At 32.2% G+C, this 18,088-nt stretch overlaps 2 protein-coding genes across 4 annotated transcripts; both read right to left on the bottom strand.

Moving 5' to 3' along the window:
• Positions 1–392: 392 nt before the first annotated feature.
• LOC134274068 (transmembrane protein 220-like) lies at positions 393–3,999 on the bottom strand. 3 transcript variants are annotated; one of them, XM_062756307.1, is made up of 7 exons: positions 3,916–3,999; positions 3,170–3,276; positions 2,901–2,930; positions 2,636–2,696; positions 1,938–2,070; positions 1,488–1,553; positions 393–1,113 (listed from the first exon to the last, which is right to left on the bottom strand). In XM_062756307.1, exons 2-7 carry the CDS (start codon positions 3,272–3,274, stop codon positions 969–971), a joined length of 540 nt encoding a protein of 179 aa, XP_062612291.1. In that variant the 5' UTR covers positions 3,275–3,276; positions 3,916–3,999; the 3' UTR covers positions 393–968. The 3 variants fall into 3 exon arrangements, with proteins under 3 accessions (XP_062612291.1, XP_062612290.1, XP_062612292.1); XM_062756306.1 differs by having other exon boundaries at positions 3,810–3,961; XM_062756308.1 differs by lacking the exon at positions 3,916–3,999 and adding an exon at positions 3,633–3,752.
• A 6,552-nt stretch (positions 4,000–10,551) lies between these two features.
• On the bottom strand, positions 10,552–17,494 carry LOC134274079 (peroxiredoxin prdx-2-like). The gene is made up of 6 exons (XM_062756326.1): positions 17,392–17,494; positions 13,451–13,599; positions 12,939–13,055; positions 11,959–12,081; positions 11,532–11,662; positions 10,552–10,960 (listed from the first exon to the last, which is right to left on the bottom strand). Exons 2-6 carry the CDS (start codon positions 13,582–13,584, stop codon positions 10,875–10,877), a joined length of 591 nt encoding a protein of 196 aa, XP_062612310.1. The 5' UTR covers positions 13,585–13,599; positions 17,392–17,494; the 3' UTR covers positions 10,552–10,874.
• Between the last annotated feature and the right edge of the window lie 594 nt (positions 17,495–18,088).

Raw genomic sequence — 18,088 nt, 5'->3', positions numbered from 1 at the left:
TAGATGTACAAAAAAAAAAATTTCCTACTTGCTTAGCTTTACTCTAGCACAGGATATCAGGGCCCAGGGGGCAGTTTTTTCAGGATTTTTCAGTTTGAGAAGTAGGTTGAATGCTTTGTGTAATTGTAAGAGATTTGTTAACTAAATGCACTTCTATTATAATGAGGTATAATAGAACCGAGCTTTGAGACCAACATTTCCCACCTTAAGACTGAGAAAATGTAAAAGGAAAGGAGATGTACGGCTGGACCAGAAATCGAACCTGTGACCCCTTTATCACCAGTCAGGTGTTCTACCGACTGAGCTACCCAGGTTGATATCCATGGCTCAACCCATTACAATAGCAATGAGTCAATGACCCAACGAAGAGTAAAACATAATTCTTTTTAAATTGCAATTCTATTTTATTTACTTAAAAAGAAAAAATAAATAAATTGCTGAACATCAAATAAGCAAAAATATCCTCTAACTATATAAACATCATGTGTAATATAAAGCTTAATCGAGTTTTCAAAATGGGTTCTTCACATATACATTTCAAGTACAAAGCAATTAAGAAGGTCTATATGTACATTTCTGTTTTTATACTTAATCCTTGAAGAGGTAGATATTTAGGGATTTCAGAAAATAAAATAAGGATTTCAGAAAAAGTAGGGATTTCAGACGGTATTTAAATAAGTTATAAGAAATTCTTTTACTCTATAATAAGATGAGAATTAAATACATGTATACAAGATTACGTATTACATGTTTAGTCAAGCTACACTACACAAAGGAAATTTTAATAAAAATAGTTAACATAAAGGTAATTTACTTAGAGAAGTTGACATTCATCAGGAGATAATGATCGACAGCTTTAAATGGCACATTGTTGAAAATTATGGAATGTGTGAAAAATGAGATCAAGAAAAATGCACTGCACATCAGCATTGCACATATTTCACCTCTTAGTCCAAAAAATATTTCTCTCAAAACATTCCTTTACAGTGTCCCAGCTTGGTGTGCCAATCTCCCACGTAACAGAGAGACCAGGTCAAGAGGGGAATAAAGGTCAAGGTCACTGTTATCAGCAGCAGAGCATTCATCATTTGTTTGTTACTGGCATGAACTGGTCTGAAATCAGATGAAAAGGCATTAAAAATCCATTATTTCTTTCTTTTAAGGATCATTATTCTTTCATATGAGATTGACTATGAATACATGAAAACAAAAGCTATTGGTGACATTACATGCATGAAGAGAAATGTAATTTGAAAATGCAGTGACCTTGATGTTCATTTTAATACTTTCATATTAAAAAAAATTCAGGTTTGTTCATGTTCTTTCATGTTCATCATTAATAAGTACAAATGTATATGTATATCATCATTATGACATAAAATAATATGTGTAAGCATGAAGTTTTTTTTAGCATAAGATACATGTAATATGTGTAAGCGTGACATCATGTGAACATTAAGTTTTATTTCATTAGAATTATTGACAACCTTCCTATAGTAGTGAATCTGGCAATAGATGTCCATGCAATTATGATCAGCAATCCACCAGTTTCTCTGAAAAATTAATATATTTTACTTTTAATTATCAATTAAAACATCATCAATTAATTAGAATAAAACAAAATCTTAATGTAGTTTCAATCAAACTAAAATTTACTAACATTGTTATAAAAAAAATTAAACAAAATCTCTTAGAAATTTACATTAAATATACAGTGAAACACGCTTTATAGCCAACACACTTATAATGAATTCATGCTTTTAGCAGATATTTATTCACAATGGACTTTTAACATGTTGTGAAGCTAATGGATATAACAAATTTCATTAATAAGAAAGCCAAATTGTCCATCCCTGGCACCTCATTATAAGCCTGTTTTGCTGTAGTAGGTCAGGTTCGGTTTGATTGCATTTTAATGACTTTCAGTTCTCCCTTACCTGCCCTCCTCATGCTCCAGAGGGTTGTGCCTTTCCCCTTTGATGGCCTCAAACAACAGTACAACCTGATACACAGCATAAGCCACACACAAAGTGAAGTGAATTGTCACCACTGTGTTCCAAACCTTACTAACTGAATTTTAAAAAAAGTCATCTGTGAAACACTGTTGCCATGTATGGCAGCTAGCTCATGACAAAGGTTTATGTCTGCCAAAAGTAGATTAAATGGTTATATGGTCAAAACTGTTGCTTTTCAAAGAAAGGTCTTGTTCACCAATGAAATATGAAACCTCTTGGCCAGCTAGCATCAACAGTTCAGAAATCATGGCTTTAGTTTTAAAGCTTTTCAAGGGTATAAATGCCAAGGCCATGAGTAAAAAATGTTGATACCCAAAGAATTAATGTACTAATACTTGCGAAATATGCAAGCCTTAAGACCAAATGTACAAAAATTATAGGCAGGGGTAAAGGTTGGATAAAGTTTCTTTGAAAGTAGGTAAAATTTTCCGGTCAAGGTCATGAGATTGACAATGTTGGTACAAGAAATTCAAAAGTCCTAACACTAACTGAATCTTTGATTATGAGGAATAAAAAAGAACACATATAAAAAAAAAATCATGAACAAAATACATTGTACTAATTTGCATAGAAAAGTGTTATATCCCCACTCCCTCTCTCATCTGTTTGGTTTTACATACCTGACCACTGTGGTTTAATTACTAATGGCAAACACAACAGGGCAGAAACTCCATAAATTGGCTGAAAAATAAAAAAAATACTGGCAATCATAAATCTACAAAGCCTAGCTGAAAACTAGTTCTTACATCTCTTCAATAAATGTGTATACAGCAATTTAGAATATTAAGTTATGTTTTTGTGTCATGCGTTCCATTATTTCAGGTGATTTACTTCATTTCATTTCACACATTATTCACAGTTATAACAATCAAAATTTGTACTCACCACCCACAGGTACCAGTCATTATCATTCAGCTAAAAAAAGTATAATATTTAAATTAATATGTATTGGTGGAAATTCAATTTTACTAAATGGTTGTCCAATTATCATAAGTTTGAATAACGTGCACCACAATCATGTTAAATTTTCCATTGATTTATCCAATCCAATTATCTTTTATCTCTCCCTCCCCCTCTCTATTACTCTTTCTCCTCCTCCCCCCTCTCTCTGCTCTCTTTCTTGCTCTCTCTTTAAAAGCAAGCAAACTTCTTACATTTACAAGAGCTGCTAAAGTGAAGAACACCCCCAGCACTAGATTAATGATCCTCCACACTTTCCATCCTCCACTTGACTTCTGGACAGATTCCTGAGGTCCCATTTCTGCAGAAATTGTTAATACAATATATCAATTAAAGATTTTAATATATATATATATATATATATATATATATATATATATATATATATATATATATATATTGTGAAATATTATTTTAACAGTTTTTAAACTATACAGAAATTATATATCCATAACAAAAAAATTCAACAGTCTGCTCAAAGATGCTTGGATCTAATTTAATTAAATGAAGTCTTCATTCAAAGAAGATATACAAAAATGTTGTTACACCACCCTCACCTTGTTTGATAGAAGTTAATTTACAATTGTATATTCAGGTTCTTTTTACAGCCTGCCATCATAGGTGCACATGCATGGGGAATTTAACATATTTTCCTACCTATAGCTGTTTGTTAATACCCTTCCCATCTGCACTGAACACAAAAAGGTTATTTATTCCAATAAGAAATCAGCGAAAAAATTAAAAGCAACAGAGAGCTTTGGAACCACAACAGAATGCCCCTGCTGAAAGCTTAATTATCAAATAAAGTATACCTGTAAAAAAAACTATATTTACCTAACTGCATGGTGTTTATGAAAAGTATGGTGTTATCGAAAATACTACATGATTATGGCTTATCATACAATGCAAAACCTTATCACTGTGATACTGATAATATTACCGACTCATGGAAACAGCTGTTAGCATCTAATATTTATCAACATTGTACTTTCACTTTGTCGTCAAAATTGAAAGTTGAATGCATGTTCATATACAATCATAACTTTCCACAGGTCCACTCCTTTATATACGTTGCATCAATGATTTTTAACCAAAAAAAAATCTTCTTAGATTTTTTCTGTCTTTATTATAAATTTGTAATTTTACTGACTATAGCATATGTGCGGATCAAATATTTCATGGCGCGGGAGTGATTTCAAGTGAAATGTCAAACGCCCCCAAAAAGGTTTGGCCTGCATATTGATACTGGTTAATGGGCCTATGAGTTTAAAAATTATATAAAAAAAAAAATATGCTAATAAACTCGTATTAAATCTCAGTCCACCTTCCTGGGGATCTAAGTTTTTTTTCTCGTCAGTTTTCCGCTTGTCTGGCATGATTCCATTTTTTCTCACCTTAGACTTTTGTCCTCGAGTTGGATTGCATTCATTGTGATTCCTTTTTACCAATATGTCTCGCGTTTTTACAATCAAAATTAGTTCATTCACTGCCAAGCACGGATCTGGACTTTTTTTCTCTAAGGGGTAGGTGGGGGTTGAAGAATTGTTATAAAGAAAGTTTACATATAACTTCATAGAATACAGTGGTGTTTTGTCATTTTTAAGCATGAAAGGGGGTTCAGCCTGGGGAAAAAATATGAAAATTGAAAGTTTTATATATAGATGTAAAATCATCCTATTTCGTAAAAAAAAAAAAGGGGGGGTCCATTTTATTTTTAAACCGAATTCCTTCATAAATTACGGCATTGTCCTTTAACTGAACATTTTCTTTGATCTTTCACTAAACATTTTCTATTTAGTAAAAACTACAACAAAAAATTTGGGACTTTTTTCTCTTACCTGTTAGCAAATCCATTCATAATCAGTAATCACAGGCACCCGACGTTACTTATTTTTCTTTTAATAAAAAAAATCTCCATACCTATTAGGTATGGGTATTTTTTTTTTATTAAAAGAAAAATAAGTAACGTCAGGTGCTTGAAAGTGGGGGGCCAGCCAGCAAAAAAAAAAAATACTTACCTGAAAAAGTTGACAAGCAAAAAATAAAAGGAACAATTGTCCCAAGTCGAAAATCCTATTTCCGGGGGAGGGGGGGGGGTGTTAGAGGCCAACTTTTTTCAATGTCTTCTTTCTTTAACCTACAATACTACATTTCCCTTTATCACAAAAAGCTGGGGGGGGGGGAGGGGGGGGCAACCAGCCCTTCAATGAACATTTCCTATAGTATAAGTAATGTTGTTGGGGAAAAAAGAGGGTAGCCCCCCCCCTTCCTCCTGTTGCTACGTGTCTGATAGTTCATGCTCCATTAGCCTCAATCTAATTAAAGTTAGATGTTAGATCCGCTCGCATAGTGTAGCGAGTATGCGAGCGGATCTAACATCTAATTTTAATTTGATTTCATTAGCCTGTGAATGAATAACGTTTTTTTCTTAGATTGACTACTTACAATTTGGAAAAAGTTACAGTTATCATTTCATATTAGAATAAAATATTGAGACGGCATTTTTAAAACAAAGTTCACAGATTTTCCCATATAGTTATACTGAGCAAACCTACGAAAGCCCATTGAGCTGATTTTCGTAGATTTAAAAAAAAAAATAATTTTTAGTGTTATAACGCGAAATTTCGCGAATAAACGCGTAACTTTCACGTTATAACGCAAAACTTTCGCGAATAAACGCGTAACTTTCGCGAATAAACACGAAAGTTTCGCGATATAACGCGACTTTTTCGCGAATAAACGCGTAACTTTCTTTTGATTTAGTGATCAAGTTTATTTAACTTTTAACTTTTTTTTGCTATTGAATCCATTTTACCGTCATATTTTGTCTTTCTCAAAAGTTAAACTTCAAGATTATGAATTTCTAGAAAGATCACCCTTTTCGGTGTCTTTTTATACACATATAAAATTATTTAATAAAGATCAAGATCTCAGATAATTGACAACATGAGATAAATGTGTCTTTTGTGTCCCACTACATTTGTGTAAATTGGATAGCAGATTTTCATTTGTCTCTGTTGGATTCACTGTAGAAATACGATATCGTATTTTGAGATTGCGCCACGTGGTCATTCCATTGCTTACGAAAATATTGACAATTTTAAAATTCAAAATGTACAAACTCTTCTGCAAACCTTAACAGTTTTGATTTATGGCGCTAGTCCACGAACTTCTCTATAACCCGTCAAATATATAAATATTGGAGAAAAATTAAGAACAGTAAATCTTTACTCCTCGATAAATTTGTAATTAACAATATCCATTTATATTTATGCCAGGGCATCAACAATAAAAAGCATGGGATAATTTGCATAACGGGCGAAGCCCGTTATGCTCAAATTATCCCATGTTTCCCACATTGTTGATGTCACTTACTCTCAAAACTTTCTACAGTATGATTTATTTCCATTTCATTGTGAAATAAAATTGTAGACTAGATATTAAGAATGTAGACTAATCGATTTAAATTACACGAGGACTTCCATGCCAATTTCAATTGTCCTTGACAACCGACGTCAAACACAAAGGCAGCCGCACGAGATTTACATGCATATTTGGCCTCCTTAGCGTCAGACACAGAGACAGATGCGCATGAGATTTGCATGCGTATTAGGCCTCCTTAGCTGCTGACCTATCGACCTGCCTAATTTACATTCCGGCAGAATTATCAGGAAATCAACTCTGCTTACTTTCAAAGGGTTATTATAGAGAAAAAAAATAGAAATGGAAACATTTTGTAATTAACAATATCCATTTATATTTACCAGTATATATTTCCATTTCTAAATTTCTAAATGGAGAAACCCCACTTGCATTGAGTCTGGGGTCATGTTACGAAAATAGAACCTGCTCAGCTCTGCAAAGCGACTTGTGTCCTCTTCCAAGAAAGTCTATAAAGCTTTTAGATTGATCAGGTACAGATACTCTATTAATTATTCGAAGATTTGACTGGGATTCTTCGATAAAAGTTGGGTTTATCAGAGTCCTAGGTCGATCGAGAAAATGGTTTGCTAGAGTGCGACTGAGATTCCTAGCTACTTCTACAAAATTGACCCGAAGGCAGATGAACATCATTTCCGCTGTCAGATTCCTATTTAAACTAAAAATCAAGATAATTTTTAGAAGCAATCTTTGTAAAATTTTAAAAAAATGTTTAAATGAATAAAAATTTTAAATTGTAAACTTTTTTTGAAATATTTCTAAATTATACACTGTAACGTGCTTTTACCCCCAAAAGGACAGAAGGAATTCTTAGAATTTTCATTCAGTACTCTTTTGAAAATTTTAATATAACATTTTTTATCATATACAATTATGATTTTTCCCTTAATAAAATTGACTATTATCCTTTATTTAGGTTTAAAGATATACATGTATTACGGGTATTTATGTTAGAACTGAATTGCGAAAAGGTATTCACTAAAAGAAAAACCAAGTGAATTTAACTAGTGAACATCGTAAATCCTTTTTCGTGAAATGAAAGCTTTCAGAAATGGAAATATTTTGTAATTAACAATATCCATTTATATTTACCAGTATATATTTCCATTTCTAAATTTTTTCTCTATAATAACCCTTTGAAAGTAAGCAGAGTTGATTTCCTGATAATTCTGCCGGAATGTAAATTAGGCAGGTCGATAGGTCAGCAGCTAAGGAGGCCTAATACGCATGCAAATCTCATGCGCATCTGTCTCTGTGTCTGACGCTAAGGAGGCCAAATATGCATGTAAATCTCGTGCGGCTGCCTTTGTGTTTGACGTCAGTCTGCGAGGACAATTGAAATTGGCATGGAAGTCCTCGTGTAATTTAAATCGATTAGTCTACATTCTTAATATCTAAGTCTACAATTTTATAAGCAACTTTCACTAGGCCGGTATCGAAGTATCAATACGACCCTAGCTCCACAACTCACTTTCTTAACTGAAAGCTTTCATTTCACGAAAAAGGATTTACGATGTTCACTAGTTAAATTCACTTGGTTTTTCTTTTAGTGAATACCTTTTCGCAATTCAGTTCTAACATAAATACCCGTAATACATGTATATCTTTAAACCTAAATAAAGGATAATAGTCAATTTTATTAAGGGAAAAATCATAATTGTATATGATAAAAAATGTTATATTAAAATTTTCAAAAGAGTACTGAATGAAAATTCTAAGAATTCACTTCTGTCCTTTTGGGGGTAAAAGCACGTTACAGTGTATAATTTAGAAATATTTCAAAAAAAGTTTACAATTTAAAATTTTTATTCATTTAAACATTTTTTTAAAATTTTACAAAGATTGCTTCTAAAAATTATCTTGATTTTTAGTTTAAATAGGAATCTGACAGCGGAAATGATGTTCATCTGCCTTCGGGTCAATTTTGTAGAAGTAGCTAGGAATCTCAGTCGCACTCTAGCAAACTATTTTCTCGATCGACCTAGGACTCGGTTAAACCCAACTTTTATCGAAGAATCCCAGTGAAATCTTCGAATAATTAATAGAGTATCTGTACCTGATCAATCTAAAAGCTTTATAGACTTTCTTGGAAGAGGACACAAGTCGCTTTGCAGAGCTGAGCAGGTTCTATTTTCGTAACATGACCCCAGACTCAATGCAAGTGGGGTTTCTCCATTGCAAAGACTCCATGCGATACCCCTCGGCATGTCCAAACGCACAGGTCCATTAGATTTTATTTAAAGATCTTATTCTACATTTCTATTTCGTCTAGCTAAAAAATTCTTAAATATCGGAGTTAGCATCGTACTCTACGTCTTAGAAGATCCTGAAAAGGCATTGGCGTCGGAAGCAAATTCAAAGTGGGGGGGCTAGGTGTAAGAAAAATTTTTTTTATAAAAAAAAAAAAAAAAAAAAAAAAAAGGAAAATATCAATTTCCAAAACACGAAAATCCTACTTCGTGGGGGGGGGGGGGGGGGGGGGGGGGGGGGGGGAATTCGAACTTCAATACCTAATATTTTTTCTATACACTACCTTTTTCCCATTTTTTTTGCCTATACTGCCATGTGTCTGTGGAAAGTGGGGGGGGGGGGCTAAACCTACGAAGCAATGTTCAATGTCTAATTTTTGGAGAAAAAGTGGGGGGGGGGGGCTAAAAAAATAAAAAGTATATATTTGGAAAAAAAGTGGGGGGGGGGGGCTAAACATACAATATGTATAGGTTCCGACGCCTATGAAAGGGATACAATAACGCAAAAGTAACGCCTTTATTCGCGAAAGTTTCGCGAATAAAGTTAAGCCTTTTTTCGCAAAAGTTTCGCGTTATAATGCGAAAGTTACGCGTTATATCGCGAAAGTTTCGTGTTATAACGCGAAAGGTACGCCTTTATTCGCGAAGATTTCGCGTTATAATGCGAAAATTTTATTTTTTAAACTAGGAAAATGAGCTCAATGGGCTTTCGTACAAAACTTATAAATGTGATGTTTTGGTAAATTTTAATTAATTACATACACTCTCTTGCTCTCTCTCTCTCTCTCTCTCTGAAAGAATACCATCAGGAGCCACACCAACACTCCAGAGTCTTATATAGAAGTGTTTTCGTTTGGATTCTTTTTCTATCTCCTATCCCCTTCTTACTTTAACATCATTAACCACCCCCATATCCTTTACCTGCTTATGCCATTTCCTATCCTAACAGCCTTTTTTACTACTTTTTTCTCAACTAATTATGAGGTATTGATTATGCTTTCTTGAATTTCTAAGATTTGTTTTGAATTCCTAATAATCTTCTGTCAGTTGTTTATTTTCAGGAACTCTGTCAAGGGAGGACACAGAAGGACCGAGGAAGGACACAGGAGGACCAAGGCAGTCCAACAGAAGGAAAGGATGTCATTGCCCATCTATGTACAGGAGCCAACGTTAACCAATGGGGTAAGTAACAAACTGCTTTTTATGACTCTTTTTGATTTCCTTTGTTAGTTAGAGAATTAACAGGAGCAGCATCCCAAAGCTCACCCACAGGAGTCTGTCTCCCATTCAACTGCAACCAACAACCGAATACAAGGTAAGGATCAATCGTGACCATTTCCTACTTTTTGGTACTATTTAATGTTAACTGCATTAGGCTTTGACCTTTTGACCCTCAATTGACAGATTTAATGCAGAGAATGCCATCCCCATCCCACAGAACACCATCCAGAACCACATCAAAAGTCCAGGATTCCGACCCCATCGTATGGAACATCATCAGGAGTAATATCAACAACCCAGAGTCTTATATGGAAGTATTTTTTGATTGGATTCATATTTGTCTATAACCTACTAACTGAAGGATCAGTGACCTTGTTTCAAGGATTAGTGGCCTTTTTTTGAAGGATCAGTGACCTTGTTTGAAGGATCAGTGACCTTGTTTGAAGGATTAGTGGCCTTTTATTGAAGGATCAGTGACCTTGTTTGAAGGATCAGTGACCTTGCATGAAGGGCGGTTGAAGAAATCATGGTAAGAGAAGACCTTCAATTACACAATCATGGTCATGTAGGAAAATTCCCATTTGTTGAAAAACATACAATATGCATAGAGTGGGCCTCTTTTAGGAGGCTGTCCTTTTTCAAAGAGAAAAAGAAACACTAGCATGTTGCTCAGAACTAATTTATTGCAAAGAAACGGTTATGTATCAAAAACATTTTACAAAGTTTTCAACTTGGCTTTTATTCTATTAAAAAACAAAAACACTCAGAAACAAAAGTACTACATTTATATGCCACTAAAACAAATGTAAATACAAAAAAAATCTCATAAAAAGTATTAACTTCACTGTTAATTCTAGACCTGATGGCAGCATTAGGATAAAATAAAAAATGGACATAAATGTAAATGTTAACTGTCTTGTGTAGCAGAAACTTTTCCTGGGAAGAGAACTGACTTGACTAGGATCAATGCTCAGTCAGTGTGTCAAATTTATTTATTTTTTTGGAAGAATTTTTGGCTGTCCTTGACATTGGGCTTTATTGTATCAGCCCCAGGCTTCCAACCAGCAGGGCACACTGAAAATCATAAAAATAGCATTTACAGTGTCTATAAGCTTAGCATTTCACACAAAGCTTAAGTCAAGTTTTCACAGTTCAAGGATCAGTTAAATTTTGGTATCTCAAACACTGATAAATGTATCTCCATTCCTCAGATCTATCATTTGTCTGTTAATTTTATCTTATTATTTTTTTGTATTCAACTTACTCAGAGTTAAAGACAAAGAAGTAAATATTGATAAACTTTATTTACATGCATGGTTCAAAATTTAAGGTATGTCGATATTCTGATAAGAGAGGTAACTCTTAATGACAGAAATGTCTTTGTCAAGTTGAAGTGTCTTTTTGGTCAAATTTTGTGCTGCAAGCACTGCTATAATTGTTTGAATTTTACTTAGCATTTATATTTCCTTTGGAAAATTATAAAAGTTAAGAAACATTTTACTTGAGTGAGCAGAGGGTTTATGAACCTTAATATGCATATTTTACTTTGGAATTTTCATTTTTCAAATGCTTTTCACAGAACTTACACAGTTTCATAAAATGAACATTAAGTTTTCTCATCAATAGATATTTTGAGCCTGTATACCTTCTCCATGTTTATCAGTGAACTGGAAGGCTTGTACGAGTCTCAATGTCTCATCAACAGACCTTCCAACAGGTAAATCATTCATCGTGTACTGACGTAAATTTCCTTTACCATCAATAATAAATAACCCCCTGAAAAAAATGTCAGTTAATTTATTTCAAAGTTAATGAATTTAACTCCTTATTACATTTGCAAGTGCTAATACTCTAGAACTGGTTCTAGTTCTCCAGTTGTTTTATGAATTATTTCATTCTTGTCTAATAAAATGTTAAGAACACTGTAAAATATTTCAAATTGTGTCATTATAATCCATCATAAAGGGCATCTCAAGCCCGGTAGAAGCAAGTAATCCTTGCAAGTTTGGTTACATTTTAGTTAGCCTTCAGAAAAATCCTACAATTATACAGGTGTTGCAATGTTAGCAGACCTAAATGCAATTCCATCATCTTCCTTGAGCACACCATAAGCTTTACTAATCTCCATATTTTTGTCAGCTAGTAATGGAATCTTCATCTCTCCTAATCCACCCTGCTTCCTTGGAGTATTGATCCTACAAAATAATAATTAATGAATTCTTAACAAATTCAAAACTTTAATAAATTGTATGCAACAAATAGAGTACAACTAATAACACTGGTACTGTTTACACACAGTTGAGGTGAGCTGCACACTTATATACCGGTACAAGCTTTAAAATATATACATTTATGCAACATTAAATGCAACTAATAAACTGTTAACTTATTTTAGATTATGAAGTATCAACATATTAATAAATAATTCATCTGAATTTGTCCAACTTGCAATAAAAGTTGTAAAAATTTATATTTGAGAGTTCATTATCAACTAGTTTTATAACTGATCCTATCCAATTTTTTGTGCTAATTTCCTGGTTTTAGACAATATTTCATCTCAAATAGAACACAGCAGATAGTGAGTATATGATTTATATAAAAGAATAGTAGCAATAACAGCTAGGGGAAAATCATACTAGTACACAGCAATAACACTATAGATATAAAAGACTCTCAGTTACACTTGAATAAAGCATTAAATAAAGAGAAAGTGATGATACACATATTTAAAAATGATACTAGTACCTAATTTTTCTTATAATTCTGCATTGTCAAAAATAGATAATATATCTACAATAAGATAATATATTTACATTGAGTATTTAGTTATAGTTCAATTACAATAATGAATTTAATTTTCTTGACACTTGACACAGCTTTACATGTACATGTTCAGTTGTACAAGACCCCAGCATTATTAATCTTGTACCCTGGCCTTAAAACAAGTGTGAGGCAAAGGGGGTCATTAGTATGGGAATACATGGCAATTTTAAGAACCCACATGACTAATTACCCAGAACTATTTTCCAAAGTCTGGCAGAAATGAACTCACCATGCTAAGTGGGAGAATACACTATCTGTAGAGCAGGCGACTACTTCACAGTTGATGGATCGGAATTCTTCTACCCTATCGCTGAAGGCAATGATTTCTGTAGGGCATACAAATGTGCTAAAAAAATACAAGCTCAATTTATTAATTTCTTCGTAAATCATTCATTGTCAGGTTTATAATCATTACATATTATATTATGATACAATTACATGCAATAGAAAAAATTGTATATTAAAAAGCTCCTGACAAAGAAAGCAAATGCAAAAAAAATGGCAAGTTCAATGTGTTTTGCAGATCCCTAAATAGTTTTCATCCAGCACACTCTCAATGATAAAGAAACTGAAGAACATAATGTGATAAGCTGAAGAATATACTCTTAATCATTTGTTCTTAGGGACAGAATCAATACTCCATCAATACTACTAATTAAGATAATGAAAAAAGTAATGAGAAATTGTCATTCTTAAGTGTTAATTACAGTATATATATTAAACACCTTATGAACAACTTACAAATCTAGAGGGTAGAAGAATAATACTAGGTATTTTCCCTTGTAGTTTGACAGCGCTATATCCTGAAATTCTCCATCCACTACTGCCTGACCTTTGAACTCTGGTGCTGGCTTTGTCAATTTCAGTTCTGCCATGTTATTGCTTGGAATCTGTTAAAAGGAAAACCTGCTAATTAACATTTGATGTATTGATTGCTCCAGAAAACTTAAACAAATCAATAGCTAAACTGGGAAGTGACTCCGGTAATACTGTGTATACACTGAAACACCTGTTTAATGTCTTATAAACTCAGTCTCGAATAAGGCTTTGCCTCTGGCTCTTAGTTATAGATCCATGTTAAACAAAACCCTTACTAAAATATACTTCAATCTATCAGTTCTTAATTTTGTAACTAATCTAAACAATTCTGAAAATTACTCAATAACTGAGAACATACATTCCTATTTTCTCCAACTCCTCGAAAGATTCTAGAACCAACAGAAGAAGGCATCACTGATAAAACTGTGGCAAATTAAAAAAAACATTTACACTAATGTAGGCACTCTCCACAAAATAGTCATAATTCAACAAGATCACTTCAACCATAAATGATTCACTTTAATTAAATATCATCCAGCTTCACATAAACACCTAGGGGTATTTTGACTTTACCTGTTTGGTGTCTACCTGGTGTACAGCTTGTTCTTGTCTCTGTCTGAAAGCTCGGTACATCTTACATAAATGTCAATGTAAAGTCTCTAATGGTGACACATTGAGTTTCCATGGCATTAAGAAGCTTCATCCTTGTTTATTGCAATTTATACCCAGATGCAAATGAGAACGGCATTGTTTAATGAGATTGGAAAATAATCGTTACTGAATCTGCATGCTGAACCTTGTTTTGAACATATTTTATTGACAATATGTCAAAGGGATCGGACACAAGTTCTAGAAACTTAGATAGTCCTCTCCCATACATAATATCTCAATAGCCATACAACATTAACAAAATTTTACAATAATATATCCATTTACATAGAAGAACAAAGACAATTGTTTTATGAATAAGGAAATAATATCAATTATTAATAATGGTGATAATAAATACAGTGTTGATATTATAAAAATATAATAATTTCAATAGAGATAACACAATTCATTGTTAATTAAAACGACCTGATTCCTGAATAAATTTTTGAACAATACCGATTTTCCTGCGACCTTAGTAATTTATGCACATTAATCATTTTTAAATTATTAGTTACTAGTAGTGCATTCATCATTAAGCGTCTAGGTTCAAAATATTTTCTACAAACAAAGAAAAAATTATTCATCTGTATTCGCTAATTTGCTTTATACACATATACCAAGTAGCCTTCACATTTTCAATTTAAGTCATTTCATGAATCAAATGAAATTTCAAACAAAGTCTTAAAAGAGACTGCAGCTCTACTGTTTGTACTTGGACTAAATGTAAAGAAGGGCATCTGGACTAGAAATATATTTAACTTTTACAATTTTTTTTTATATCTATAGATTCAATCATTTTTCTTTTTATGAACATAAAACAAAGTTTCAATAAATTAAAATAAAACTATAGCATTTTGAGAGATTTCATAGATTTATTTCCTAAACTCCTTATTGGTTTAATCCATCACTACCCAACTCAATCATTTTTATGAAATTCCAAGCTGTGAATGAACAAATGTTATGATGTCATTTTTTTGCATGCTAAAAATGTACAATCAAAATGCCAAGAAATAATGACAGTCAAGCATTTTGAAAGAATTTCAAAGAACTTTCTATGTGTAATAACCATGGCAACATGTTTTCAATCAATAACCAATATTATCATCTTACCTATTCATGTTCCAAGTCTTATTGAAATCAAATCAAAACTGATGGCATTGTAGTTTTAGAAAAAGTAGTTTACAGACTAACAAACAATTATAAGGAAAGTCAAAAACTGAGTATCTGTGAAGAAATCTTTTATTGACAAAATCCCTTTAATATTTTTCATTCTTTCACATAGACATCACTGCTACTTAAGATTTAAATAAATGAATGACATCACCATTGACCATTACCTTTTTATTTCATTATAAAATAAATATAAGTGTATGTGGATGCCATGGATGTGTGATATACAGTACATGTATTACATCATAATACTAATACATGTAATGATAATGAAGGGTCCTTATCCATTAATAACAGATCAGAGATGAAGAATCTATTCAGAATTATCCCTGCAGTACAATTCTAATACTATATTTAGTATGGAAATTCAAGCAATCTTATTCTCTTTATTTAATTTGCAAATTGATACATTCAATATGTATTTTGAATTGAATAGCTTAGTACTTCATATACACATACTTACAATTGTTTTTACTACACTTTTTTTTTTTAAACTTTATTCTTACCATCATATAATAGCATTTGTATTTTAAAGATAATTAAGACAAGAAAGCTAATTCAAAAAGACTTCTTCACAATAATGTTCTTTTGCAGCTAGGGCAAATTGATAAAATATTGGTGAAATATAATGTAACAACAATTGTCCAATAGATATTGTATACCAGTAATTATCTGTTAAAAAAAAAATTGCCCAATGTTATTCATTTATCAATATCAGTTATGGTGAAAGTGCTATAATTCCAAAACTATGCAGATAATTGGTAAAAGGGATTCCACTTTGAGTAGTATGATCCTCATACTAGTAGAGCAAAATACAAAAGATATATATATACTTCCAAAACCAGTACAGGAAATAAATAGCAGCCAAGTGCAATTTGCACTAATACACTCAGTTTGAATATAAATGTATATATACTGATTAAACTTCCTTCATAGGTATTGGACTAGTTGTGAAACACCTAAATATCAAAATCTACAGAGTGATTCTTATATCATGAATATGACTGATTTTCACAGATTTTAATTCAGTTCATGTAATTTTTTAGCTTCAATATCATGAGTTTAATTCAGATATATTATTTGTTTCATTTCAGCTATATTTGAATTTTTGTATCAGTTTAAAATACTGCATTAATTTTATGATTATTGATCTTAATTCATGTTTAATAATTTCATTTCTCATGTGTATTTAACTTAACATTAATTCAATTATTTTATGGTAAAGGCAAAAAAGTTCCTGGAGCCCCCCCCCCCCCTAAAGCCTTTTCTGCTTTGGGCAGCTTACTCTGCTTACTCTAATACACATAAGCAGTTCACAGCCCTGGATTAAACTTGGACTGCAGTGGTGAGAAGTTGAGAACTAAGCAAGTGCACTGTGAGTACCACTGTGCTACCCAGACATCTTATATCAAGATTTCAAAAAAAAAAAAAAATCAAAAGTTCCCAATTTTACCAGATTTATTAAAATTTAGGTCATGCTGAATTCTGATGTTTTATTTGAAGTGGGAGAGAGTGATCACTTGATTTTTAACCACCTGTTTGACCCCTACAGGAACAAAAAGTCAATATTAAAGTAGGTGCTTTGTAAGATGACAAACTTACTATGTATATACTCAGTTGTATATAGAGATCTGAAAAAGAAAAACTCTAAGAATTTTGTTTTGAATTTATACAACCTGCTCAAAGTTGTGCATAGTGTACTGTTAAGACATCATTTGATTTAATTGCCTTATGAAATCATGTTTTCCCCAAAATATTGAAATAGGTTTCCTTCAGTATATAAATCTCTATACCGTAAAATTTCATTATATATTTATCCTTTAACTTTTTCTACCATAAAAAACCCCAAATGAAACCAGATTTTTAAGTTAAAGTCTCTGATGAAACATTCCCATTATTTTGATCAGATAGTGTTGTGTAACAGAATTATTGCCCTTGGCTTTGCGTTACTATGCACTGGGTCAAATTTGTCTTCCTACAGCTAAAGACAGTAAATTAACATAAGATTACTTAAGATTTAACTTGCAAAAGAAACAGTTTACCTTTACTTTAGTTCTGTGCCTGAGATTCTTTAGTTAGACGGATAAATAAGTATAGTGCCGCTGATCACGCCGGTAGATGTATGAATGAATAACGAACCCGATCTAAATGAATGCCTACAGCTGTTGCGCTATGGTTTTATAAATAAGTCTTTGAGACTTTGACCATGCAATATCTAGCCCATCCTCACAATGTCAAGGGTTTGTGAGAAATCACAAACCCTTGACATTGTGAGGATGTATCCAGCCAAAAAAAAAAAAAAAAAAAAACTGTTCAATTTTAACCTTATGCTGCAGTTATGCATATTGTTAGAAGGGTTGGGAGCCTAATACGAACAAAGCAATTTTTTGGTTATTCTCTGAAAAATTTAACGTTAAATGTACATACACTTGATGAAATTATATGTCTTGAAAGAGATACTGGGTGAAATCCATAAAGTGAAATGAAGGTGTGTAAATTCAAGCTTCTCAGCACAAGTTTCAATTTGTTTAAACAAATTAATAATTTGTTATAACAAATTAGTAATTTGTTATAAGAAATTAGTAATTTGTTATAAGAAATTAGTAATTTGTTATAACAGATTAATAATTTGTTATAACAGATTAAAAATTTGTTATAACAAATTACTAATTTGATATAACAGATTACTAATTTGTTATAACAAATAACTAATTTCATATAACAGATTATTAATTTGAT

Source organism: Saccostrea cucullata, unplaced genomic scaffold (genome assembly GCF_032062105.1).
Source record: "Saccostrea cucullata isolate Sc308-1 unplaced genomic scaffold, CSIRO_AGI_Scuc_v1 ctg497, whole genome shotgun sequence".
NCBI classification, from domain to species: domain Eukaryota; kingdom Metazoa; phylum Mollusca; class Bivalvia; order Ostreida; family Ostreidae; genus Saccostrea; species Saccostrea cuccullata.
The sequence above is the reverse complement of the archived record's forward strand: the minus strand, read 5'-3'. Positions and strand labels throughout refer to the sequence as shown.

Excerpts from the sequence above, each read along its gene's own strand:
- LOC134274079 (XM_062756326.1), bottom strand. The coding sequence starts at position 13,584 with ATGGCAGAACTGAAATTGACAAAGCCAGCACCAGAGTTCAAAGGTCAG. Across the intron at positions 13,056-13,450 it reads TTCTTCTACCCTCTAGATTT|CACATTTGTATGCCCTACAG; the intron begins GTAAGTTGTTCA and ends GTATTTTTTTAG. Across the intron at positions 10,961-11,531 it reads CACTGATAAACATGGAGAAG|TGTGCCCTGCTGGTTGGAAG; the intron begins GTATACAGGCTC and ends TATGATTTTCAG.
- LOC134274068 (XM_062756306.1), bottom strand. Across the intron at positions 2,071-2,635 it reads AATTAAACCACAGTGGTCAG|TTAGTAAGGTTTGGAACACA; the intron begins GTATGTAAAACC and ends TTTAAAATTCAG. Across the intron at positions 1,554-1,937 it reads CTGGAGCATGAGGAGGGCAG|AGAAACTGGTGGATTGCTGA; the intron begins GTAAGGGAGAAC and ends TTAATTTTTCAG.